The sequence below is a fragment of the Dipodomys ordii genome, unplaced genomic scaffold (genome assembly GCF_000151885.1).
Source record: "Dipodomys ordii isolate 6190 unplaced genomic scaffold, Dord_2.0 Scaffold97, whole genome shotgun sequence".
In the NCBI taxonomy this organism is placed as follows: Eukaryota; Metazoa; Chordata; class Mammalia; order Rodentia; family Heteromyidae; genus Dipodomys; species Dipodomys ordii.
In genome coordinates this window covers 10,078,214-10,104,727 of record NW_012267313.1, presented here as the reverse complement: position 1 = coordinate 10,104,727, position 26,514 = coordinate 10,078,214, and the positions used below count along the sequence as shown (strand labels likewise).

Here is a 26,514-nt window from a genome sequence, read left to right as displayed (position 1 = left end):
ATTCATGGGTTACAATGGCAGCAAATTACTTCCACAATGATATTTCTCTGATTAAAAAAATACTAGATAGTAATATTGTTTAATGATGTTATAATATTTGGGTGTTTATGAAGAAATCAATATTTTGAATTATGAGATAGCTAAGAATTGTGTGTGTGTGTTAGAACAGTGTGTGTTGTGTGTGCATATTAGAACAGTGCTGTACCGTTGTTATATCCTCAGCCCCTCTACTTTTAAAATTTTTGTTTTAGAAAATGTCTTTTAGTTTCTTACTTTATGGAAAGGAAAATTAGATGGATGATTAAAAACCTTTCCACCAATTTGTAACTAAATTATGCTTAGAAATATATATTGTGGACAATGTTATTACTTTTAAGTAAAGAATCTTTTCACTAATTTATACAATGTTAATTTTTTTTAATTTTATTTTTTGTTTATGTGGTACCAAGGAATTCAAACCAGGGCTTCATGCATGCTCTGCAAGCCCACTCCACCACTAAGCTACGTTCCTAGCCCCAATAATAAAAAATTTATTTTCTCAGTAGGTATTGGCTAAGGAGTGTTTTATTCTTTTGTGGCATTTTAGTATGTAAGAGTATTAAAGTTACTGTGTCTTTACTTGGATTGTTTACTTTCTTCTCCATGAGAACACATTTTCATACTGGAGAAATAAGTCCAAACATACAATGTTCTAGTTTTGTTTCAGTTTATTTTTCCCCTCCAACTTTAATTGTACAGGATAGCTGAAAACATGAATTTATTGAGGAAGATCATTTCTGTGAGCTTTCTACCTGTACGCCTGCTGCCAAAATTTTCTTATATAATAATGAATTGGAACTTTTTTTTTTTAAAGAAAGTTGCTATAATTTTTTTAAAGTCTCTAGAAGGAGAGTACCTCATGCTAGGCAAACTGTCCACTACTTAAGCTCAGCTCTTTTTTTTCTCAAATTGTTCTCTTTTTTTCCCCTCAGAAAATAAACTTTATTGTTATTGTTAACATATTGTACAGAGGGCTTACCATTTCGTAACTCAGGTGCTGAGTACATTTCTTTGTTTGGACAAGGTCATCTCTTCCTTTGCTTTCTCCCCTCCCTACCCACAAGTTACATGGTTTATTTTGTTTACCCTTCCTCTCCCTTTCTGTGCCCCCACTTAAACCCCCAAAAGGAAAAAAAAGAAGGAAAGAAAGAGAGAGGGGTGGGAGAGGGAGGGAGGGCAGAAGGAAGGAAGGAAGGAAGACAGATAGACAAACACCCAACAGAGACCTCTTAAATTGTTCTTTAACTAGGTTCTTACGTTTTTGCTTGGCTGGCCCAAATCATGATCCACCTAAAGTACACCTTTTCTGTTGCTTAGATGACTGTAGTAAATAGCCTCAGCCCTGCTGGGTTGTTGAAATAGGGTCTTGCTAATTTTATGCCTTCCTGTCCTGGAACTACAATCCTTATCTCTGCCTCCTTAGTAATTGTGCTTCCAGGCATGAGCCACCATGCCTATTAAGTTTCTCTAAATGTCTCTGCTTGTGAATAAGGACATTTCAGTGTAAACAACTACATTTCTATATTTTAATTAAAGTTGTGGCAAGAAACTAAAAGTCCAATTGATTTTTGGAGTGTATTAGTAATTATTGAACATCTTGGCCTGCAGCAAGTTCCATTATTGGCACATTCAGCTTCCTTCCAGCCTGACTCCTTTCCTATCCCAGATTTTCTTGCTACTAGAGTGCAGGTGGGTTACATAAGCTCTCATACCAGACTCACTCACTGAATTCGGATGCTCAGCTGAGGAATGTTAGGCTGTAGCTGAAGAAGTGGTTTGGATCTTCTGGTAAGCCCATCAGCTTGATCTACACTCTGGGAATGGCTTCAGGAGATGTTTGGCCTCTGGACTTGTGCCTGATCAGTAATGACCAGCAGGTGGCAGCAGCGCCAGTGTTTTACTGCCACGTATTAGCTGGATAAAAGGTGAACTTATCTCTGGACCAAATTCCTAATAGCTTTGAATGTACTTTTCTTGCTTCATGTAGAGTGGGTTCTGTTATCTGCATCTAAGTGCTTTATCATTGCCTTTGTATTCACATTTAAAAAGCTCTATCGGTCGTGGTTCCATGACCAGATGTTCTTCCCCTGAATACTAATATTAGATCTTTTTTTTTTAAAGAGAATATATCAATTTTATTTGAATTAAATGCAACTTATTTCTTTAGAAAAATTTTAAATTTTCTTTTAGTAGTTGTACAAAGGAGGTGCCATGAACATTTTTACCCTCTTTTGACCCATGTGATCTTTAAAAAATTATGTGATCTTTATAAAAATTTATGCAGTATATTAGGGTTATATTTGAGTAAAAATCAGCATTTAAAATGAATATGGAACCTGGCACTGGCGGCCCAAGCCTGTAATCTTAGCTACTCAGGAGGCTGAGATCTGAGGATCATGGTTCAAAGCCAGCCCGGGCAGGAAAGTCCATGAGACTCTTATCTTCAAATAACTACCAGAAAACCAGAAGTGGTAGAAGGTAGAGAGAGGAATTTCTAAGCCAGTGTCTTCATCTTGGTGTCTGCAGAGCCTTGCTTGGCTGGTCGAGGCAAGGCTGCAAATGACTGCAAGGGTTTCCTTGAAATGACTTTTGTCTACAGCTAAAAGCTCTCTACCAGGCCAAGAGCCTGCAGATAATTTCGCATGGTCTGTTTTAGTGCCATAATAAGAACATTCAGTCCTCTAGACCTGACTTCTAATGCTTCTTCTTTTCTTGCTGTAATTCATACATTTTATGAAGTAACATTAGTTGAATGCCAGTGAGCCATGGCTTCTGACATAGGATCTGGGCAGTGTGTCTAAGTGAGATGTTTAGTTACCTGACAGATTACTACACAGAAACAGGTAGTTGTGCCATGAAAGAGAAGTACAGATTTCAATGAGTGTGAATGACAGGTGGGGTGAATAGAGTCAAGGGGCCAGGAGAGATTTGCTGTCCTGATGACATGGCAAATGGACCCCCAAGCTGGTAGAAAGAGCGTGGTGATTGTTTATCCCGTTTCCTCTGCTCCAGTTTCACCTAGCAACCAAAAGGCCTTATTCTCCCATTAACTCTTCCTTCTCCCTTTGTCTACTGCCTCTGCAATCAATCATTCGATTGCCAGTTCCAGCACACAGGGAAGCTATTGAAAAAGTTTCCTGCATTCATGAATATACATAAGGTGAACATAGCCACACTGTGTGTGAAAGTTTTTGTTTAGTTATTTGCAAGCTGTGGCTTCAGGGAAATTTTCATAGAGTTAAAAAGAAATTCCTGGCACTGTGGAACAATTGCTTCTAACTTCTCCAGATTCTTTCCTGACCTCATCCATCTCTGTGAATGTTCTGTGTTGGCGCATTGTCGATTTTTCCCCACACCAGGGTTGGTATAGTATTGTGCAGTGTGAATGGTGAAGATCCCAGGACCTTCCAGAAATACCTGAGAGGAATAATCCTTTAAATACGTTTTAGTGTGGAAATTGTGGATGTTAGAGCATGAATAGGTGGAGGGCAAGCACATCTTAGGAAATCACTGCTATGGAGAATGGGAAAGAGCCCACATCTAGATTGGGCAGTGAAGACAAGTTCTAGAAACCTCCTTTGATCCCTGTGGGAATCTTCTGAACATCCCCCACCCCCTCTTCCATTTGCATAGACCTGAGAAGAATTTGCAGGCCACTGCTGAAAGCGCCCTGTGATGTTTTTAGGGCACTCTACACATTGGAGTTCTCTCTGAATGAAGCATTCACGTTGCCATTCAACACATCTCTTTGGGGTGCATTCTAAGTCAGATTATACAAGAAGCTATTTGTGGCATCCAGCAGCTGCAAAAAAGAAGAGTTTTTTTTTTTTTTAAGGGGGGTGATGGTGGTTGTGGAATGGATGGTGTGAGACAGTTTCAGTGAAGCCCAAGTTCAGAGAAGAGCTGCAGTTGCGTTGACTAAGAGAGAGATAGACAAGTTGCTGAGAAGTGAATTTGATCCCATTTCGTGCGGTACCTTGCTGGCGTGCACTGAGTGTGGCTGCTCTGGGATTGCTGTTGACCATGAATGTAATATATTGTCTGCAGTCTGTGGCTGATTCGTCTCTCCAGTGGGGTGCCGTGGGTGAGTATTCCTCTTCAGAAAGCAGCTCTAACCATTAAATTCCTATCACATGAAAGACTACTGTGTATAAACACCCACCAAAAATGGGAAAGCCATATTTGAAACCACTTTGGGTAGCCTAAATGGGTATTTAATTAAGCTTGGTTTGCAAATAAAAATTGATTGTGGCAGCTTTATTGAAACTTTTCCCCCCATTGCTGGGATTGATAGGCAAGTGTTCTACTACTGATCTTGTCCCCAACTACACCCCAAAATATTGCTTTATTTGCTAAAGTGTATAAAATCCACTGTTTCATATAATTATTTAGATACCTTGCTGCATGCAAACAGAGAGATGCTTCAGATAAGCTGATAAAACTGGATCAATGTGACTCTTCTGAGAGCCCGTATAGAGTACCACAGAGAATTGGAAGGACAGTCTGCCATTCTCAGATCTTGTTTCTTTTCTCCCTGAATATCTTACTTCCTTTTTATTATGGTTCAAAGATCAATTGATGTGTGTACTCTGTTGATCAAATTCTTAGTGATTTGTTGTTGTTGTTTGTTCTTCAACTTTTTTCATCAGTGAATAGCCTGGCAAAAGGCACAGCCCTATATCCCAGTACTCTGGAGACTGAGACAGGAGATTCTCAAGGCCATATAAAGGCTATCTATTGAGACCTAAAAAAGAAAAGAAAGGGCAGAAAAGCAATGGCCTGAATGATAAACTATACACCTCTGTCTTTATCATTCCATGCTTCATATTTTGGGCTGTAGGTTTATAATGTTTATACACAAGGAAGACTTCAAACTTTAATCTTTCCTAGTATTTTTTTTTTGATAAGGTGTGAACAGAAATTCCATCTTATCTATTACTTTTTCTGCTTTCTGTTTTCTGCCTTCATGACACTGCTGGGTCAACCATCTCATTTGCAAATTCAGTGGCTATTACCCTGTATTAATGTTCCTGTTTTGCTTACAATCACAGATCCTGGATGGGCCTAATTAGGTGGGCTCTGTAATCAATATGTACACCCCCACTTTTCCCTTCCAACTGTGCCTGATTGCTCTCTAGTAACTGAGAATGGCAGCCAGCATGGAGCTATGGTGGTGGTGTAAGATCACAAGTCTACATTATGAAGTCCTTGCTCTAGAAAATAGATCACTAGAGTTTAAAGATACCCAATAGTAACTCTCCAATAATCAATTTTTTTAACTTTTGCCACTTGCTCTCATTTGTTGTTTACTTACAGAAAATACTGTTACTGTTCTGAATTATGAAACAAAATTAGGGAAGGAATATGAAAAATCCAGTTTCTAGGAAGGTTTTATTTACCAAAATAGACCTTGAATGGCTGGATTTAATGAAAGAAAGGTCGATATGATCTGGATAAAATCCAAATATCCCTTCATGCTGAGCTGCCCTTTGCCCTCTGGTGTCACCTTCAGTGTAATTGCAAAACCTTCATTGCACTCAGCGTAATGAAGAGCTGTGGCTTCTCCTTCCAAGAATGCTGCTGCCTCTGTTTATTACTTTAGGAAAACATAAATTAAAAACATTGCAAGCCAGGGCTGGGAAGGTGGCTCAGTGGTAGAGTGTTTGCTTTGTATGCCTGAGGCCCTGGGCTCGATTCCTCAGCACCATATAAGCAAAAAGAAAAAAGCCGGAAGTGGCACTGTGGCTCAAGTGGTAGAGCGCTAGCCTTGAGCTGAAGAGCTGAGGGACAGCGCCCAGGCCCAGAGTTTAGGCCCCACGACCGGACCCCCCCGAAAATAACAAAACATAACAAGATCCAAGATGACTAGGATAAGTGTTCTCCTACCATTGCTGGACAACCCAATGCAGTTGGAGACTTAAATGCGGGCATTGCTGTCCGTTCATCAGCACACCAAAATGGCCGTGCTAATTTGTCTCATTATCGTTTCACATGTGAACCAGCTGTTCTCTGAAACAGCTGATTGCAACAGCTTATGAATCGCAGCATGCATCTTAACCAGATGTGAAACAAAACAAGAAATAACATGAAATGGAGAAGAGAAAACCTTATCATTTTTATTATTCAAATAATCAGAGCATAAACTCCTCCATTACTAACTACATAGTTAACCATGAAAGATGGAAGGGAAGCTCACGGATACAGTACTTGCTTAGCATGTTTGAAGCTCTAAGTTTGATAGCCTGCACCACAGAAATAAAACTAGTGATCTCCATTTTCTGTATTTAGGTGTATAGACCATTAGTTGGGAAGAAATTTAGGCAACAATGAACCTGACCTTCCTTCAGTCATTTAAAATGAACTATGTTATCTATTCTTAGCATAATTTCAGAATTAGCAATATATATCTTTTGGTTTTATATTTCCTTAGCCCTTATCATTCCACTAAATGTAGATGCTTGCTTACTGATTGAAAAATGTTTGGTTGTAGCTCACAGAGATTCCTTAACCTAAGCTTCCTTGCAGATGCTAAGATAGTTTATGGATATTCACAAGAATTTATGGAAATATTATATTAGCTTTGTTCAAATTGAGACTCAAAGGACACTAAAAAATCATGGCATATACTCTTTCTCTGGTGGAAGAAGACAAGTGTATTCTTAAGGAATGTGTTAAGTAGGGGGATTTCCAAGATTTATGACACAGGTGTTTCCTTTACCTGAGCCCAGTGTCCCCTGTAGGTGGCGACCTTCTACTTTAATTTGTCTTCTGATCTTTTTATGAAGTCTTCCTTTGCTCCCCATCCCCCCTTTTTTCTATATAGAAACATTTTCTACAGATCCCTTGTAGGTTTGGTAATACAATCAGCCAAGTAAGTCTTTAATATTACCCAATTTTAAAATTACAAGAGTGCTCAGAGCATTTAGCTAATCACATGACTTTTTAAATTAGAACTCTAGAATCATTACATTATACATTGCCTTTTTATTCCACAGTGAGAGTTTCTTTTTGTTCCCTAAAGATTTTAAAAGAAGAGTTGCATCCATTTTTTTCCTTACACATTTTAAGATTCATTTCCCTCAGCTATTTTTGTTATGAGCATATAACTATATTAAAATTAAATAGCATAGAAAGTGTATTTTAATTTTCAAGTGATTGGAAATTATTCTCTTCTCTAAGGTATAACCCTGTATTATATACATCGTGAGAGTGCAATGAGTTAGTTTTACAGTTGAGCTCACTGGCATGTAGCTCTGCTCACATACATTATTTCTGTCCTATAATGAGCCTTTATACACTTAATACAGGCTTTGTAGGATAAATTAGGTGAATCAGTACTAATTGGGTGGATGGATTAGAGCTATACAGCGTCATGAAGAATAATTGATTCAAACATAAGAGGCTTAGAGTTTTTCATTTTCCTTGTGTAAGACAGGCAGTTCATTTTTTGAGGAAGTTATCCTTGAAATAAAATGACATTTAAAAAAAACTCAAAGAGTTATTTTTGGGGGGCAGTAGGAGGGGTCTGGTTGTGGGGCCTGAACTCTGGGCCTGGGCGCTGTCCCTCAGTCTTCAGCTCAAGGCAAGCGCTCTACCACTGAGCCACCTTCCCAGCCCCCAAAGAGTTCTTAAAACTATGTCAGGAATGCTTCTTAAAGAAGGTTAACTTTTGAATTAGAACTTAAAAAATGGCTAGAGCCAGGCTACATCAGGGGTCAAACATCCGAGTGCAGTAAGAGCATGTGCACACTGAGGCAGATGTGAGTGTGGCTTTCCCACTCCGTTGCCCCTTCCCAGTGCAGGCAGCAGGTGGCCTGCTGTGTTCAGAAATGGAGCCCAAGCTAGGCATGGTGTGGCACACCAGTAATCCCGGGCTGAAATAAGAGGAGTTCAAGTTTTATGTCAACCTGGGAAATGGAGCAAGACTTTGTCTCAAAAAAAAAAAAAAACACAACCAAAACCTACTGAGGGGGAACCACTCAGACAACAAAACCAAACCTGGAGTGTAAGATGGAGAATGACCTCAGATGTGAAGCAATGTTGTGATCTTCTGTAAGTTATTTACTTGTAAAATGAAGGATAGAGTAGATCTTCCTTAGGGTTCTTCTTTAGCTTTTTTTTTTTTTTTAGCCTTTGAAAGCTCCCTTTTGTTACATCCTATGCTGTGTCCTTACTTACCACCCCTCCCCCCATTATCTTCCTTGTGTCAACCCCAGTCCTATTCGCCTGTGAAGACATTCTTCCATCATTCTACCCCCATGCAATGCCAGAGACCCTGTGCCCTGCCATCCCTGCAGGCATTGTTGAACTTTCAGTGCTGGGTCAGTCTGGCTTTCTTTGTGTTTTGGACTTCTGATCTAGGTTTCTATTTTTCATAGCATGTTTTCTGTCTGCCTCTCCCTTCATTTGTTCCACATTTGTCACATGAATATTGGGCTTGACTCAAGGAGCTACAGTGACAGCAGATGTTTTGAAATGGGCTGAGCAGATGGTAGCAGTGGTATTGGATTAAATTATTAACTAGATCCACAGCAGAATTAGCTTCAGCACATGGAGACTGAAAGGTATTTCATTGCATCAAAAGAAGCTGGCAGAGTGGGCACCAGATCAAGTTCCTTGTAAAGAATGGACATGCTATCATCTCTGAAGGCTTCGCTTTCTGCCCCCAGCCAGCCTTACCCCGTTATTATAGAAAGTTCCATTTGTCTTTTTAAATATGGCATGCAACTTGTCATTAAAAATTAATTCAGAAGCAGAAGGAAGAGCAGATCATTATACCAATGAAGTTTTAGAATGTTAGTGATTTTCTTCAATGTACTTTTATGAAATAACATAATTTGTGATACAATTAAAGTAATTCCTCATCAGACACATGCTGCTTTTATGTGGTGAACAGTGTCTCTACGATATCATCTAAACATGAGTGTTAAGTAAATGGTGTTGATTTTTTTTTAGCATTTTCTATAATCTCTTACTATTAAGTATGTACCTTTTAATTTGTTTTATTGATCTAGAAGTCTCATGATGTTGGATGATTCCTGAAGCTTCCAATGAACCTGAAAAGCATAAAAATATGTAGATGTGTCTAAGGATTTAAAGTGTTTTAGCTATACATAAAGATGAGTAGATCTGAATTAGTCATGTACAGTCTTCTATTTTAGATGTTAAACTTGATCGTTAAAAATAGCTTAAAACAGATTAACAATCAGTAATGGTACCACTTATAGATAAGATTGGGCTGAGAGGAATTTTTTCTTTAAGGAGTTCAACTTCTGAGAAGTGTTTGACCAAATCTCTAATAATCTCTCTGATTTCTGTCTCTTCCTTTCCTGACTTCTACAACCAGAGTGATCTTGATTATATATTTCATTTTTCTTTGATCTAGGATTCAAAATGTGTGCATGCATAATATGACACACCCATGCCTCCATCTTGCATGTAACTCTTGTTGGTACAATAGCTGATGATTCTTCTTTTTAAATCAATGTTGGTTGCTTAACTACATTAATGTTTTGGGATTCAAGATAAAGACGTAAAGCTCCATAGGTTTAATATACCAAGGAGCCAGTAGTTGTAAGAAAAAGCAGGTGTATAGGAGGGAAGGTGAAGGTAAAAGATGGTGGCTACTTGTAGAAGTTCTACAGGTTTTCGTAGCTCTATTCTTTTTTTTTTTTTTTGCCAGTCATGGTGCCTGAACTCTGGGCCTGGGCACTGTCCCCCTCAGCTCTTCAGCTCAAGGCTAGTGCTCTACCACTTGAGCCACAGCACCCCTTCCAGCTTTTTCTGCTTAGGTGGTGCTGAGGAATCGAACCCAGGGCCTCATGCATGCAAGGCAAGCACTCTACCACTGAGCTACCTTCCCAGCCCCTTGTAGCTCTATTCTTAAGATGCTTTTTCAAAAGAGAGTCTATAATCTGCTGCCACAAAGGTGGTAACAGAGTCATTTATTAAACTGTTAAAAGAAATAGTTAATTTCCTTCTTAGCAGTACTTGGGACTGAATCCAGACAGCACTGTATATGTGAAAGCCTAGTCTACCATGGAGTCACACCCTTAGCTTTATGTATTTTTTTAAACTTTATACCTTAAATACAAGTGGTTCCTCAAACATGTTTTGTGTTCCCAGTGTGAAATGCTTCAGACTGGAAGTATTTCTGATTTCAAAGATTTTTTAAAAAATTTTGAAATATCTGTATATATAATGAAATATATGGGGTAGAACCCAACTCTGAATAGAAGATTTATTTATACATCATATATACTATATTCACAAAGCCTGAAGCTAACTTGACACAAAATCTTTTGTGCACCTGCGTTTGCACCTTGACTTACCTCACAAGGTCAGCTGTAGAATTTCCCACTGTGACATTCTGTGAGATGCTCAGAAGCTTCAGATTTTGATTTTTTGGTATTTGGTAATTCAGCCTGGATTGTTGCACTAATGATTTCCTGTAACACCAGCTATCTAAATAGCCTTGGTCCTCTTACGTTTTTGCTTACACTCCTTTTTAGGCTATACCGACCCCTTGATGACAAAGTCCTATAGATTTCTGTGTTCCAATGGCTATGTCCTGCCTTCCTTCCTTCCCCAGAGATCCCGCTCCTTTATTCTATAGCACCTGTTCCTCTTTTAAATGAACTAAGCATGCTTCACCATTCTCCTCAGGAACTTCATGGTCTTCCTGGACTTATTTATTGCACTATCATTTTAATCTTTTTGGGGGGGTGTGTTATCCCCAGTGGACTGTGGACTTCCTAAGGTCATTGAGCATGGTTTAGGTGTTTTTGTTTCTTTTGTGTGTGTGTGTGTGTGTGAGAGAGAGAGAGAGAGAGAGAGAGAGAGAGAGAGAGAGAGAGAAAACACGCGCCCAGGGTCTTATATGTGCTAAACAAATGTTGTTCCACAGAACCTCATCCCTGGCCCTGGGTTTTTTTTTTCAGACAGATTTGCCTATGTAGCTTTGGACTTACTATATAATCTAGGGTGGCCTGGGACTCCATCTGACTGCCCCAGCCTTCCAAGTGTTGGGATTATAGATGTACACTACCATGCCTACTCCAGCTAAATCACTTTTAACTTGGAGGCAAGTTTTTAACATAGGCAACTAATAAGTTCTCAGTTCAGAATTTGCTCAATGATGACTGAACATGAATGTACATTTATAGTTAAAAGTTTTAGCTTATGTATTGCTTTGCAAAAGAATCCCATTTTCTATGCTGACATAGATTTGTCTACTTCTAGGGACTGATAAGTGGCCATAGAAATGATCAGATAACACCTAGAAGACAGTTTCATTGTTGAAGGCTGGCCTTGAACTTGAATCTTGAGTTCAAGTGATGCTCCCACCCTCAACCTCCTGAGTAGTGTAAACAAGAGACATTTACCACTATGATTGTATTAGAATAAAATATTTTAGTATAATGTTGGTCATCAATAGTATTCAGAAAAGCTGAAACTTAATGAATAAATATGGATACAAATATTATAGAACAGTAGTAGTAATAGGATTCCAAAATTTTTAACTAGGTTAAACTACTGGGATTATTCACATAATGCTACAGTATAGTTTTCTTTGTAACATGAGAATGTTTTAGAGAACTATGATTTGGTCTTAGGTATTTTATTATTTGTCTGATCAAAAAAAGTACAAGATAGACTTATTTGAATATATTAAATACAGGAATTTTCAACACCTTATATGTGCTATTGAAAGATGAATCAGGACACTTAGACTTTTGTTTTAGCTCTGCTATATACTAGCTGTTAAATACATTTTCTTATTTTTAATAGAAATTACTTTTCCTTGTTTTTTTTTCATTAAAAACAAAAATCTGACTCTGATAGAGTGCTGGTTGAAATACAAAAGTTCCTGAGAAGCAGTTTGAGAGAAAAGTAAGTCAATATATATAAGATTGAACTTGAGATAAGGTGTAGATTGCATAGATTTGGAACTGAAGGCATGAGGTTCTTATATGTCATAGCTGAAGCCACGAGTGAGCAGTGTTTTTCCAGAAAGGTCCAGATAGTAAATATTCCCAGATTTGAGGGCCATGAGTTCTAGCTGTCACTATTCAATGTCACAATTCATAGCCCAAGAGCAGCCTCTGATCACATATTAGTAAGTAGGTGTGTTAGTGTTCTGCTATAACTTTGTCACAGAAATTTGAATTTCATATAATTTCCACATTATGAAATATTACTCTATTTTTCTCTCGGCCACTTAAAAGGAAACTCTATGGATTTGGTCCAAGTGCTATTATTTGCTGTCTTCTGCCTTATGGTCACAAAAATCATTCAAGTTTCAAGGGACAATAAAGTCTTTTATGGTGCTGAATCAAATAAGGCCTGTAAATGATAGGCAGGTACTCTACCAGTGAGTCACTCCCCAGCCTGAAGGACTGGATATCTGAAGCTTGGTCAGAGTTTGCTGGAATCTGGAGAAGACCAATAAGATGTTAGGAAAAGAATTAGCGGGTATGGCGTCTTTGAGGAAGGGTTTTGTTAGAAGAATGATTGAAAAGATAAGATGAAGAGGGAGGAAAAGACCATTGGTGCTGGTTAGAATTTCTCTGGTTCCCATTGAAAAGCTTATTCAATTTTAGGAGCAGGGAAAGATGATGTGTGTGTGTGTACAGACCCGAGGCAGTGGGCTGAGCAGTCATTCACTGGGTTGATAACTTCATTGGAGAGAGGTGGAGAGGTGGTTGGTAGTGTTAGCAAAGCTAATTCCCTTCCATAAAAGCATGGCTGTTTTTAAACTTGAGGTTGATTAGTCATGTTTTAGGCTTTTATTCATATGATTATTAAACATCTATGCTTACTACATAGCATGTTGTTTGAAGACTTTATGAATAGTAATGCTTCAAGTTGTCTCAATAACCTTGTGTTGGAAATACTGTTATCATGCCCATTTTACTGCTGAACTTAGTAACTAGTGACGTAGGCCCCAGGGGCGTGGCTTCAGAGTTGGGTTCTTCGTGATTATGTACAGTTGTTTCCCAGGTCTGGGAAACAGGATATTTTTCCCCTTCTATAATTGCTATGTTGCTGAAAAACTGAAATAGGAAATGGTATGGAATCACATATTTCCTGTTGAAAACAGGAAAAATACTACTTAAAAATACAGGATGCTTCCTTAACCATGTCAGGAAGGCATGCAAGTTACATGATAACTTGTTTTTAGGTTCATACAGAGGATAGAAACTTTACAACTAAAAGCTCTCTCAAACACACTGATTATATAGCACAATTAACAAGTGTGATAATTTATGTGGTTTATTACTGTATACTTGGACTGTACAGAGGCACATGGCAGCTTGGAACCATACATAGAGGATGAGGGGCCTGGGACATAGGACTGGATGCATGCCTCCTGCCCCTACATGTACCCAGCCTGGTGTGCAAACAAACAGTGGCATTGTCTACCACTCCTCAGGACACTTAACTATCACATTGAGTCTTAAGGGAGAAAAGAAATTGTTCTATAAATGACTCTTACAATCGTTCATTTTCTAATAGGGAAAAAAAAAGTGTTTCTAAATAGTCTAGATGTGTCTCACAACCTGACACACATGAATGAGAAAATGAGAGCCCGTGGGAGTCATTATGCAGTTTTATTTTATTGCCACCATTTCCTTCATGTGTTGGCTTGTATCTGCCTATTTTGGTAAGGACCACCCAGATTACTATTTAATACAGTAAGACCCGACCAGCATGCTGCCTGAGCCTAACCTGTTCAATTATGTGTGTATATGTATGTATATATATGTATATGCATATACACATATACATATGCATATATACATAATATGGCCTTTAGTGTCCTTTAGTGTGCCCTGGTTTGTAGTCAATTGGATAAATGCCCAGGAGTGAAATTGCTGGGTCATAGGGGCGTTCTATGTCTAGTCTTTTGTTGAACCTCCATACTGGTTTCCAGAGTGATTGAACAAATTTATATTCCCACCAACAGTGTATCCCTGCCTGCATCTGTTACTGTTAGTTTTCTTTTTCTGGGGGGGGAGGGGAAATGGTCTGGTCATGGGGCCTGAACTCTGGGCCTGGGAGCTGTCCCTCAACTCTTCACCTCAAGGCTAGCGCTCTACTACTTGAGCCACAGGGCCACTTTCCGGCTTTTTTTTCCCCTGCTTATGTGGTGCTGAGGAATCGAACCCAGGGCCTCATTCATTCAAGGCAAGCTCTACCACTGAGCCACCTTCCCAGCCCCTGTTAGTTTTCTTGATGATAGCCATTAAAACTGGGGTTTTATTTTGGTTTGCATTTCTTTTATGGCCAGAGATGTTGAACATTTCTTCATGTGTCTATTGGTCATTTTTACTTCTTCTGAAAAGTCTCTCTTTAAGTCTTTAGGCCCTTTATTAATTGGGTTGTTGTGTCTTTGACAATTTGTTTTTTTGGAGGTTTAATTTTTTGAGGTTTTAGATAAGAGGCCCTTGTCTGATGCATAGCTAGTAAAGATCTTCTCTCATTCTGTGGGCTTTCTATTTATCTTGCTAGCCATGTCCTTTGCCATGCAGAAACTCTTCAGCTTGTATCTAGTCTTTGATTTGTTGTGATTTTGGATCTTTACTTAGGGAGTTTCCACCTGTGCCAAGGAGCCCTAGTGTTTCCCTTGTTCCTTCTTGTAATATTGTCATGGTATCAGGCCTTACATTGAGGTCTTTGATCCATGTGAAATTGATTCTGGTGTAGGGTGATATATAAGGATCTAACTTCAGTTTTCTACATGTGTTTAGCCAATTCTACCATCACTATTTGTTGAAGAAGCTGTTTTTCTTCCATCCTGTGTTTTTGGGTCTCTTATCAAATATTAGGTGGCTATAGGATGGTGGGTTCATTTCTGTGTCTTCTCTTCCATTGGTTCCCAGGCCTATTCTTTGCTAATTAGTACCAAGTTATTTTTTTTAATAGAGTTTGAAGTTTGGTGTTGATATTCTTCCAGTGCTGTTCTTCCTGCTAAGGATTGTTTTTGCTGTTCGGGGTCTTGTATTATTCCACATGAATCTTTGGATTGCTTCCTCTATATCACTGAAGAGTGTTGTTGCATTTTTTATAGGTATTGCATTGAATATGTAAATAGCTTTGGGCAGGATTGCCATTTTTGCTCACACTGGCTAATTTTCCATACACTTATAGTTTATTGTCAAATAATGTAAGCTCTCTGAGGTCAGTATCTCATCTGATATGTCTTAGATGAATGGAAGAGTATACTTAGTAGGTGCTCAGTATTTACCTTTGTAATGAATGCATGCATATTCCCTGTCATTTTGTATACATGAAAAGCTGTTTGCTTTGTAGTAAAGAGCATATTCAGGATTTGTTTTTTCAACAGAGCAGTTTTTGTTTTCAATTGGAAATGTGTGCATGGTGACACTTAACTTCAAGCTGGTGGATTGTGAATAGGGTATTGCTGCCCAGAACTCTACCTGTCTCTAATGCAGTGAGCTGAGTGAGGTCACTCTTGATGATAAATTTGTTTTCCCAAGGGGAACTTTGCTCACAGTTTAAGGCAGCAATATAATCTGATTTATAGTCTTAGTTGTTACTCATTTGCCATCTAGCATTTTAATTACTTTGAAGTAAAACTACGTAGAGTGAAAGAGTACAAGTTGGAAATCCGTGATGATATGTGTACTAATGAGTGTGCATTTTCTTTTTCATATGTTTGTTTCCTTTTGTTTCAAAAAATAAGGTTAAGGGAATAAAAAAGATTTGAGAAGGCATCATTCCAAAGCTGTCCCTAGAGGGAGCCCCTTATATAAATTCTATTCTTTGACTAAAAGCCTTTGTTATGAACTAAATGTTTTGAATTAGTGGATTATTACATTTTTCCATCCAGTTACAAGTCTGGCCCAAAGCTATGAAATAAGAGGGCCTCTAAATTGTTTCAAAAAGGGCTTTGCCATGAAGTGAGCTGGAGAGAGATGTGAGACTTTTTCTTTGTCCTCTTTCAAATTTCCTGATCTGTACTGGTTGTGATTTTTTTTTTTTTTTTGCTCCTGTTGCTTTCCTTCTGGAGTTTATTTTTCCAGTGCTTACTTATACACCATTTCTGATTTGCCAATTAGTATTTGTCTTCCCTTAGTTCTCTGTGGACAGTGCAAATAGGCAAAGAAGCCAAAACTCAGTAGAATATATTTAAGTTGAAAAGTAACCAAAATAATATTTATTTAAGACTGCCACACGGAGGAGCTGTTGTGGAATTGCTAAAACGAGGTGCTTAGGTGATAATTACATTCAAAGTAAAAGTTAAAGTGATTCATTTTTCATTTGGGGTGGGAAAGTTGTGTTCTTTGTGTTTGCTTTTGTTTCTCTTCTTTAACTAGAGTTGTGGAAGCTAGACACAAATGGAGCACACTTTGGTCCACACAGTGCTGATTTCTAATCTCTAGCAAAGAGTAAGGAGACAGGAACTCTCATTTGCATAAAAAAGCAACTAAATCACCACTCTCAACTCCTTAGAGTTTCTGAAGTTTTATTTCTACAAATGTTCCTTTGGTGTCAAAGGCAGAGCCGGAGGGAGTGGTCATGTAACAATGGTTTGGTTCTCCTCCCCTCCACCCCCCATCCCGTTCCGATTCACTTCCTATAGACCCAGAATTAAGGAGAGTCAAAGAATCAACACAGAATTGCTGTCAGACTTACTGGCTCCTGAAAAAAGCTCTGGATATTCACAGTAGCCTAGTGAGAATGGGGAACACATTTGTTTCATCTTGACTTGTGTAGAGGAAAATCTGCAGTATTTTTGTGCACTCCAGAGAAGAGAAAACTTGTGATTTGTGAAGAGAAAAATGGAATGAATGAGCACTGAGGCAGAAAGCCTGATGTGGCGCTCATGCAAATGAGGACCGTGATTGGCTTTCTCTTTCCCAGCCTGCTGTCACTGGCTGGGCCAAGCCTTGAAGATTAGGTTTCACTGGGAGTTTTTCAGGTTCAAGGATTGTTAATGGTTTGCAACCACCTGACAATAAACTCAACCTTAGAGTTCCTGTAGCCCGGGCTGATGTCCATGGATACAAGACCTGAAGGGAGTTAAGAGGAAGAGCTCAACTTGCCACTTGCCTGCTGGACGGAGCTTTTAATGTGACTTAAATTTATTTCTAAGTCCTTATGTAGCTGTCCTAGAAATGGTGGTGTTCATTAATGCAAAGATTAAGTCCTTCATTAAACTTTTTAAGAAGAAAAGTAAGTAGTTCCTTTTCTCCCCCACTTATATTGTGTGTGTGTGTGTGTGTGTGTTCTGTGCCCCTTCAGCCTTTAGAGTGACGGACTTAGTGTGCAGAAGTGTAATTGGCTTGAGAAAAACTTACCACTCTGCCCACTTGGTTGTAGAAATACCTCAAACTTTTGTAACTCTAGGAGAGTATTATGTGTTCTTAGCATGTCTTATTTATTTATGGTAGGATTTAAAGTGACTTTACTCTTGTACTTCTCCAAAGTAAAGGGCAAAAACAATCCGTTTTGTGCTGACTTTGTTTGCTTTGATATAGAGTGTGTAGTTTCTTATTCTCTGTACAGTGAGTCGTTTCTTATTCTGCAGCCGAGGTATAGCAACGTTCGTTCTTGCAATATGCCACATACTTCTGGTGGAGAGGATGCCCCAAAGCTCCCTGGGGAACTTAAGAGCTGGAGGACAGACTGTCAGGGCTGCTTAGTGATTGTTGTAAAGTACTGAGCTTTTGTGGTCTAGCTTCATGGTACACCTTCTATGGGTTTAAATTTTGTTAATCTAGGTACTTTTTCATTCTGTTAAGGATATAATTTTTAACAGTGGCATGGCTTTTGTTTTTAACGTGCTTATTGGTTTATTTCCGTTTAGCTTAGTTTAGTTTTTGGATCAGTGATTTACCCTTGGATAAATGTGTGCAGGGGTAGGCTCTCTGACAAATGGAGCTTTGGAGAAAGCAACAAAGAACAGCCCTCTGGGCTCACTTTCTGTGTCTCTTTAGCTCCAAGGCTGTCTTTGGAGGGACTGATAAAAATCTGCCCTGGCAAAAGCAAGGTCCGCTGGGGAAGAGACAGCTACTCTTTCAGAGGAACCAGTTGGTGCCTGCACAGGGCTGATGGTGTGATACCCAAGCTCAGATGCCATGACTTGTTTTGATTTGTAATTGTCAAGGAGGGAAAGTTTCCGTTTTTAACTATAAAGTGTGGAAATGAAATATTTCAGCTAACAGGATATTATCCTACAACATTATAATGAACTCTAGATGTGCTTGGGAGGGGGGCCTTGAATACTCTTTGATCCATGTCAGATCATTTGCATTTTTATATATTAAAGTTGATGTCAGAAAGCACCATGAAAAACACTTGTTTGGCAGGAAAGTATGTGGCATAGTAGCCGCCAAGTTTCTTTGTTGTTTTTACAAAAATTATAATCAGAAAGCAGATAGGGCCTTTCTATTTTTAACTTAATGTCTAGTTGTCTGTATTTATCTCCTATTTAGCAATTTATGGAGAAGGTAGAATCTTTTTAGAAATCTTTTCAGAGTCATAGGAGTTTAATGTGTGGAAGTGAAAGGAAGCATGGTTTAATGAGATGGCTTGTTGGGAGGGTAGGGGGAAGGGGTAGGGGGGAATGGCAAGAGGGACTGAGAAAGGCCCAGGTCTTTCTTAGTGATGGCTCCCAAGTTAGGAGCTCCTTCAGAATCTGATCACTGTCCCCAACACTGCTTTACATGAGTTAGTTCATAAGTAAGAACTTTATGTCTAAGTCCATTTTGGTCTTTATAACAGTCCTAGTAACTATGCTATGGGATATATGTAGTTTATTTTAAACACATTCAAATAGATTCTACAGTTCATACATGCCTTTTCATTTTACTTTGAGAACACATTATAAAATCAAGTTCCCAGGTACATGTTCTGTGTTAGGAAAAGGGCATTTTCAGTGAAGACTGAAGAATTGACTCTGACTCACACTTTCAATACCTGCTGCAATTACAGGAGTTTAGACTGTCACCTTAAATAAAGGCCTAGACCTGAAGTTGTATATTTCTCTAGTCTTTTGCTTGCCTGAGTTATGTGGCAGATACATAGAAAGTATTAACAAGTTGCTGATGAATTTAGGTGCTCTCTGTTTTATTTTAGGTATAGATATGTTTTCAAGAAAAATGAAATAGAGATCCCAAGCTAGGGAAGATTAAGGGATTGCTTTAGACTTGTTTCTTCATCTCAGGATTATGGGTTATTTTCCTCTCTGATGTTTTGGACTCTTTCATGTTAGGAAAATTGCATCGAATTGGATTGTGTTGGAAAAAGTTAATTGCATTATAATCATTTGTTTATTGTTTGCTTTTGTGCTGGAACTTGGGCTTGAAATCAGGCCTTAAAGTTTTTCCTTTTTTTTTTTTTTTGCACGGCTGGCACTCTACCACTTGAACCACAGCTCCACTTCTGACTTTTTGCAGGTTAACTGGAGATAAAACTTTTCCTATCCAAGCTGGCCTCAAATTGTGCGCCTTAGATCTCAGCCTCCTGAGTAGCCACTAACACTTGGAGCACACGCGTGCGTGCGTGCGTGCGTGCGCGCGCGCGCGTGTGTGTGTGTGTGTGTGTGTTTTGCTGGTCCTGGGGCTTGAACTCAGGGCCTGGGCACTGTCCCTGAAATTCTTTTGTTCAAGGCTAGCACTCTGCCACTTGAGCCACAGCGCCACTTCCAGCCTCTTCTGCTTATGTGGTACTGAGGAATCAAATTCAGGGCTTTGTGCATGTTAGGCAAACACTCTACCACTGAGCCACATTCCCAGCCCGTGGCTTGTGATTTTTAAAGAGCACTTTTAAAATGAAAGCAAGAAATGAGAGAAAATTTTATGGTACAAATAGATCTTCCCATCTACTAAATATGCCATTTAAATGTTTTAACTGAATTTTTATGCTATTTGAAGCTTTTTAATTGGGTTTATTATAGCAGCAGTGTTTTTAAATAATGCTACAGAAGGGAAAATTTTGATCTTAACCTTTTGGAAGGAAATTTGTTTCTAGCAGGACAAAAAGTATTTGAAGCAGTGGCATTGTAAATGTGAATAAATGATACTATTTGCTGTGGTGGAGTCACATTGGAATGAAAGGCATCTATCAGTTTTGTTGATCATTGTTCTGTAATGGGAGGAAGGTGCAAATGCTAGGATGTCATTTACTGAGCAGACAGTTCTATAAAACAATGCGGTGGATGTGGGCCATTTCCCTAACAGGCAGAAATGGTTGTTAAGACCCCTGGAGTCTAGATTAAATCTCATTACATTTTTTGCCCCATATCTTCTTGCTCAAACTAAACTGTGGTTGGCTTAGACAGCAAGACCTGCCTTATCTAGATGTAGCACATTTGGAGCCAATGAAGCTTAGACTTTTTCTTTCTTTCTTTCTGCAGCTGTTTCCAACCTAGATGAGGAGAGTCGGTGGGCAGTGCACTACACTGCTCCATGGCACCAGCAGGAGAATGTGTTCCTTCCCACCACGAGACCCCCCTGTGTTGAGGACCTGCACCGCCAAGCCAAGCTCAACCTCAAATCAGTGTTGAGGGGTAAGAGAGCGTTCCCTTTGATTTTCTTGTTCTCTTATTACTGTTAGAATCGACAGCATCTATTTGATCTCCATCTGTAAAAGATCTGTTGACACTGAATGTTTTCATAACTATGACCTAATACATGCCCAAAATGTTCTTGTCTCTGGGGGAACCTGCCTGTTTATAGATAAGCAAATCTATCTTCAAAGAATGCATTACTGCTTAGGAGACTTTCAGCAAGTTTAAACCCGCAGTACTAGTCCAATCCAAATAAACTCCTCTTAACAAGGGATATTTTGTCAGGGCCTTAAAAAACACCCAAAAAACAAAAAACACACATTATAAGTAAGGAAAGCAAATCTGCTAAAGGTAGTACTTTTTAGTGGTTTGTTCTCTTTAGTTCAACTTAGTTAAAAAAGGGACCTGTGTATTGACTGGTTTGGCTTGTAGGAACTTGGGTAGCATCCAACTAGGCCCTTCTGAGGGTAGGTTGTTGGTCAGGGTACACAGTAGTCAGAGGAAATGCAGGAGTACATTCCTGTAGCTAGTGCAAAACTCTAACATCCACTTCAGTTTACTGTTGATGTTGGAAGGGAATGTGCCAAAGGAAGACTTCCTTCCCAAAGATGAAAGAAAGGTAGGGGTGGGTGAGGGTGTGGGTAGGGTGGAGGATCCAAAATGGAAGGAACTACTTAGAAAAATACAGATTGTCCCATAAGACACCAAATTACCTCGGCAGATGCTACTTCTAGCAGATTTCTCCTACTATGTAATAGTTGGAATATACGTAAACAGTAAGTTTGCTTATCTAAAATTTAATTAAACTGAGCATCCTTTATTTTATCCAGTTGTGTAAGACTTAAATGTGGGAAGAGTTGCCATTGAATCAAGGAAAACATAACATGAAGACTTTTCTGATTTTAATGGGAATTTTTTTCTTGCATATTGGTCATTTAGTCAGTGATCATTCTTTAATGTTTTATAGCAATTATTACTAATTCACATTTATCACTTACCTATGATACTAGGTAGTAGTCTAAGCCTGTTACATACATTATCTCATTTGATTCTCACAGTAATGTGACTACACACTTTAATTGTGCCCAATAAGAGAAATAGAGACATACAGATTCAAATTCTTTCAACTTCAGGGTTAGCAGTAGAACCAAGACTTAAATTTGTATAGTTGACGTCTTTATAGCTCACCTTCTTATCTCCTGCACTAAATCATCTTTTTTTTGGGTATTTGTTTTTCTGCTTATGTGGTACTGAGGAATCGAACCCAGGGCCTCATGCATGCAAGGCAAGCACTCTACCACTGAGCCACCTTCCCAGCCCCTAAATCATCTTTAATAACTGATGACTGGAAATTTGTTTTTCTTGTGGAAATTCAGAATACAGAGGCTGGGTCCAGCTGTCAAGGTTGCCTAAGCAACCTATACACTTAATGACTACAAGCTTAAGTAAAAAGAAAGGCATTTGTTGGGCTGGGAAGGTGGCTCAGTGGTAGAGCACTTGCCTTGCATGCTCGAGACCCTGGGTTCGATTCCTTAGCACCACATAAGCAGGAAGAAAAAAAGCCAGAAGTGGTGCTGTGGCTCAAGTGGTAGAGCGCTAGCCTTGAGCTGAAGAGCTGAGGGACAGCGCCCAGGCTCAGAGTTCAGGCCCACGACCAGACAAAAAAAAAAAGAAGAAAAAAGAAAGGCACTTGTTGAGCTGGCTCACTTGTTTGTACAGCCTTGCAATTGTACTTGGGCTTCCTTACCTTTCCTTCATGTTGTTCAAATCCATTTTCTTCTGAACCCTTCAACTCCCATCACTATCTGTAGTAAACTTCAATGAGGATGTGTCTGCTTATAGCTCACCTTCCTCCACCACATAATGAATACGAATGCAGAATGGCACTGTTCCCAGGACAGATCCCCAAGGCAGCTGCCCTGTTCTGCAATAGCAGAGAGCTGCATGGGCTGGCTTGTAGAAAGGACATTTGTGAAAGTATCTGTGAGGCTGAATATTCAAGCCCTGCTCTGTTTCCATCCCTCTCCAGGAAATTGTGCTTCACTACCTGCTTCATGTATTTTCAAGTTCCATACCAGAACTTTTCTGCATGTAGAAGATTGAATATTGGCTTATAGACTTTTTTGCTTTTGCTTTCTTCTTGATTAGTGAGTCTCTCATGTGAAATGTCAAGAATTGGCTCTGTCTTAACTTGAATTTTAGTTTTGAAAACATATATGCCCGAATAATTTATTAAACAGTATTAATAAAATGAATAACTTTAGAAAATTCTGGGAGCTCAACTTTTAAAGACCAGATTTTAAAACTAGTTATAATATTTGTGATAAATAATAACTTTATGAACAATTGTTGGGAAAAATGAAATAAGAGCATCTATATTCTTTTGTTACTCATTATTTACTTTTAATCGCGTTCAATCAGAATAGAACTTCATGTTCCACTTCCCCAGCATTATCTTAGCAACCTGAGTAAACACAACAGAAGGGCAGAGTATCTATTGCCTGATTAAAATGAATAAACAGGCCAGGTGCTGGTGGCTCAAGCTTTTGATCTAAGCTACTCAGGAGGCTGAGATCTGAGGATTAAGGTTAGAAGCCAGTCTGGGTAGGAAAGACTTTTATACCAATTAACTAGCAAAAAGCCAGAAGTAGAGCTGTCGCTCAAGTTGTAGAGTGCTAGTCTTGAGCAAAAAGGCTCAGGGACAATGCCCAGTTCAAGTCCTAGGACTGGCTCATAAACAGATAAACAAAGTATTCATGTGAAAGATGCACATTATTGAGACAGTATTACATAGGATGTCAGTTTAAGTTAACGCAGCCTCCATGTTCTTTACTTGAACATGTAGAAAGGTAACTAATCATAGAATGAGTAATCTATTTTGTTCTTTTTTTTTGTCGGTTGTGGGGCTTGAACTCTGGGCCTGGGTGCTGCCCCTCAGCTCTTCAGCTCAAGGCTAGTGCTCTACCACTTGAGCCACAGTGCCACTTACGGCTTTTTCTGCTTATGTGTTGCTGAGGAATTGAACTCAGGGCCTCATGCATTCGAGGCAAGCACTCTACCACTGAGCCACCTTCCCAGCCCATTTGTTCATATTTAATTACTGTTCCACAGTAATTCTTGCTGTGACACTATCCATAATTTTTTTTTCCAGTCCTGGAGCTTGAATTCAGGGCCTGGGCACTGCCCCTGAGCTTCTTTTTGCTCTAGGCTAGAGTTCTACCACTTGAGCCACAGCGCCCTTCCGGCTTTTTCTGTGTATGTAGTACTAGGGAATTGAACCCAGGGCTTCATGCATGAGAGGCAAGCATTCTATCTCTAAGCCACATTCCCAGTTCCCTGTCCATAATTAAAAAAAAAGAGTTAGATTTTTATTCTGAATAGATGGATACTTTATAATCATTAAATATGAATTATTGTCTAAATTACTCTTTCCATCTCTGTCTCTCTGTTTCTCTCTCTCTCTCGTACTAGAGTTTCAATTTAGGGCCTTGCACTTTTTTTATATGTATTTTATTGTAAAAATACTGTACAAAGGGGTTACAGTTACATGAGTAAGGTAATGAGTACATTTCCTATCCAGCATTGTTACCTCCTGTGTTTTTCCTCTGCCATCCCTCTCCTCCCCCACCTCCCCATACCAAAGTTGTAAAGTTTGTTTACAGTCTAGTGTCTTGTACATCTCATTGTTACAATGGGTCAACCTGTATCCTTATTTAAGCATTTTGTTATTTCCCTCCCCCTCCCCAAATTAGAAAAATGTATATACAAGATGCAGGGTACCGGAATCAAATACAGTGAAGGGCCTTGCACTTGTAAGACAGGTACTCTACTAGTTGAGCCTTGTCCTCCACCAATCTGTCAGTTTTTATGGGAAAATCTTTACTTTAAAGGATCACAGGATGCAAAGGGAAATGATACAGTGAGCACTAATAAAGTAATTACTAAATATTATAAACATATACTTAAAGTAATGTGGAAAGACTTAGCAGTCAGTCAAGTGACTGAGAAAGGCACAGGTATGCTGGGAATTGTTTTACACAAAGTTAAATTTAAGTTAGTACTTAAAAGCATATAGTAGCCCTAATTTAATCAAGATTTGAGCATTGGCTCTGTACTCTGATTTATTTTTCTGTTGATTGATTGAGTGATTGATTGAATGATTTACTGATTGATTATAATGCTGAGGATCAAACACAGGGCCTTGCACATTCTAGGCAAATGCTCCACTGTTGAACTACATTCTCAGCTCTTGGTGTTTTAGAGATAGGGTTTCACTAGAGAACACAAACTGATCTTGAACTCATGATCTTTCTGCCTCAACTTCCTGAGATTCAGGATTATAGGAGTGCACTGCCCTGCTTGGTTTTATGCCAGTAGGTTTAAAATGATGAAAGTTCATGGGGAACTTTAAAAGGGCTGAGCTTGCTCTCTTGCACAAACAGGCAGTGATTGATGGAATAAATATGGTGGACACATAGAAAGAACTTGAAAGGAAAATCACTGAGAAACACCATTTGCCCATTCCCAGATTGCAGAAGTGACAGTCTTTCATGATGTCTACCCTGGAAGGGTGTGCAGCTAGAGCAGGTGAAGCTCCTCAGTTTTACTCACTCCTAGTATAGGCAAAGATCTGTTCAGTTGATTGTTAGTCTGTGGAGACCTTGATAAAATTTGGTAGCTATACTTTTAGACCCAATATCTTGCTTCTGTTTTTTTAATAATATAAACTGTTTTATAGCTAGTAGTACAGACAAGAGTATTTAATGACACAGCAGCAAACAAAAAAAAGAAAAAGAAAAATTCCTTAAAACCATATGTATGGAGTCCAACTTTGTATTAACTATCAATATCTTGGTTTTGTTGACTTAATGTTACTAGATATTTGGATTATGATTTAATGCCAGTGAAGATATAGACATGCACCTTGATTAAAAACAATGTTTGCTTTTTGACTCAACATGACTTCTCTCTTCCAATATGTGGTCACATTATTATCCATTAAAAATTCACTCTGCGTCTTACTGGGTCTCCAGAATTCTACCCTTTTATCCCCATAATTGCTTGAACCCATTTTGAACTTCATTGGAGATAGCCAAGATGATACATAACCAAGATTTTATCTGTATAGCTTTTGGCTTCTCTGAGTCTCAATTAAGTGGAAAAGGAGAATTGAGAGCTAGCCATAGGCTCAATGAGAGGTTCAATTTGCGCCTTTTCGGCTTAAAGACCTCAATTGCCAATAATGAACATTAAAAGCTGGTATAAGACATCATTTTCAAGTTTCCATCCCCCAAATCCCAACTTAAGAGAGAGAGATAAACATGAGTTCTCACAGTATGTTTAACAGACAATTTAGTCATTGGATCTGTATACACTCCTGCCTGAATTAGTTCACAGAGCATCTGTTGTTGGCATCAGAAATGTTCTGTAGTCACAGCTCTTTCCTGAAGAAATACATTTTAGCAGGTCAGCTTGCTCTAGCGCTCTAGAATTAGAAGTGTGAGCACAGGAAAGACTGTTGAATTTGGACTATGTTCATTTAAAGTCAGAGGTTTATGTTTATTATATCTGGAAGGAAAGGAGTTAAGGGTTTACACTGTGGAAAAGTGACTACTTATACCAAATGGTGAAAACATGGTGTACACATGCCAACCTGTTCAACATTAAAGAATATGATACCTTTTTGTATGCACCAGGTTTCTAAGTAGCTTCATCCAGGTTTCTCTGACAGTTCCTGATACCAGAATTGATCTAAAATTGACTTTCTGTATCTTCACTGCCATGAAACTTTCTAGTGCTCTTTACTAAACAAGAAAGTTTTAGAGACCGTGGGCCTCTTTCTGGAATCTCTGAAGAGCTTTGACTGTCACATCTCCCTTGGGCACATGGGTCCCTGAAGTATCAGATACCCTTTGCATCTTGAACGATAGCTTGTC

General features: G+C 38.9%; 1 protein-coding gene across 1 annotated transcript in view; it reads left to right on the top strand.

Annotated features, from left to right (window-relative positions):
- The first annotated feature begins 17,183 nt into the window (after positions 1–17,183).
- Positions 17,184–26,514, top strand: part of Nhsl1 (NHS-like 1) — a 58,731-nt gene continuing 49,400 nt past the window's right edge. Inside the window, exons 1-2 of the mRNA XM_013026790.1 lie at positions 17,184–17,241; positions 20,426–20,578. Coding sequence (XP_012882244.1) covers positions 17,184–17,241; positions 20,426–20,578 — 211 coding nt within the window. The remainder of the gene's footprint in view (positions 17,242–20,425; positions 20,579–26,514) is intronic.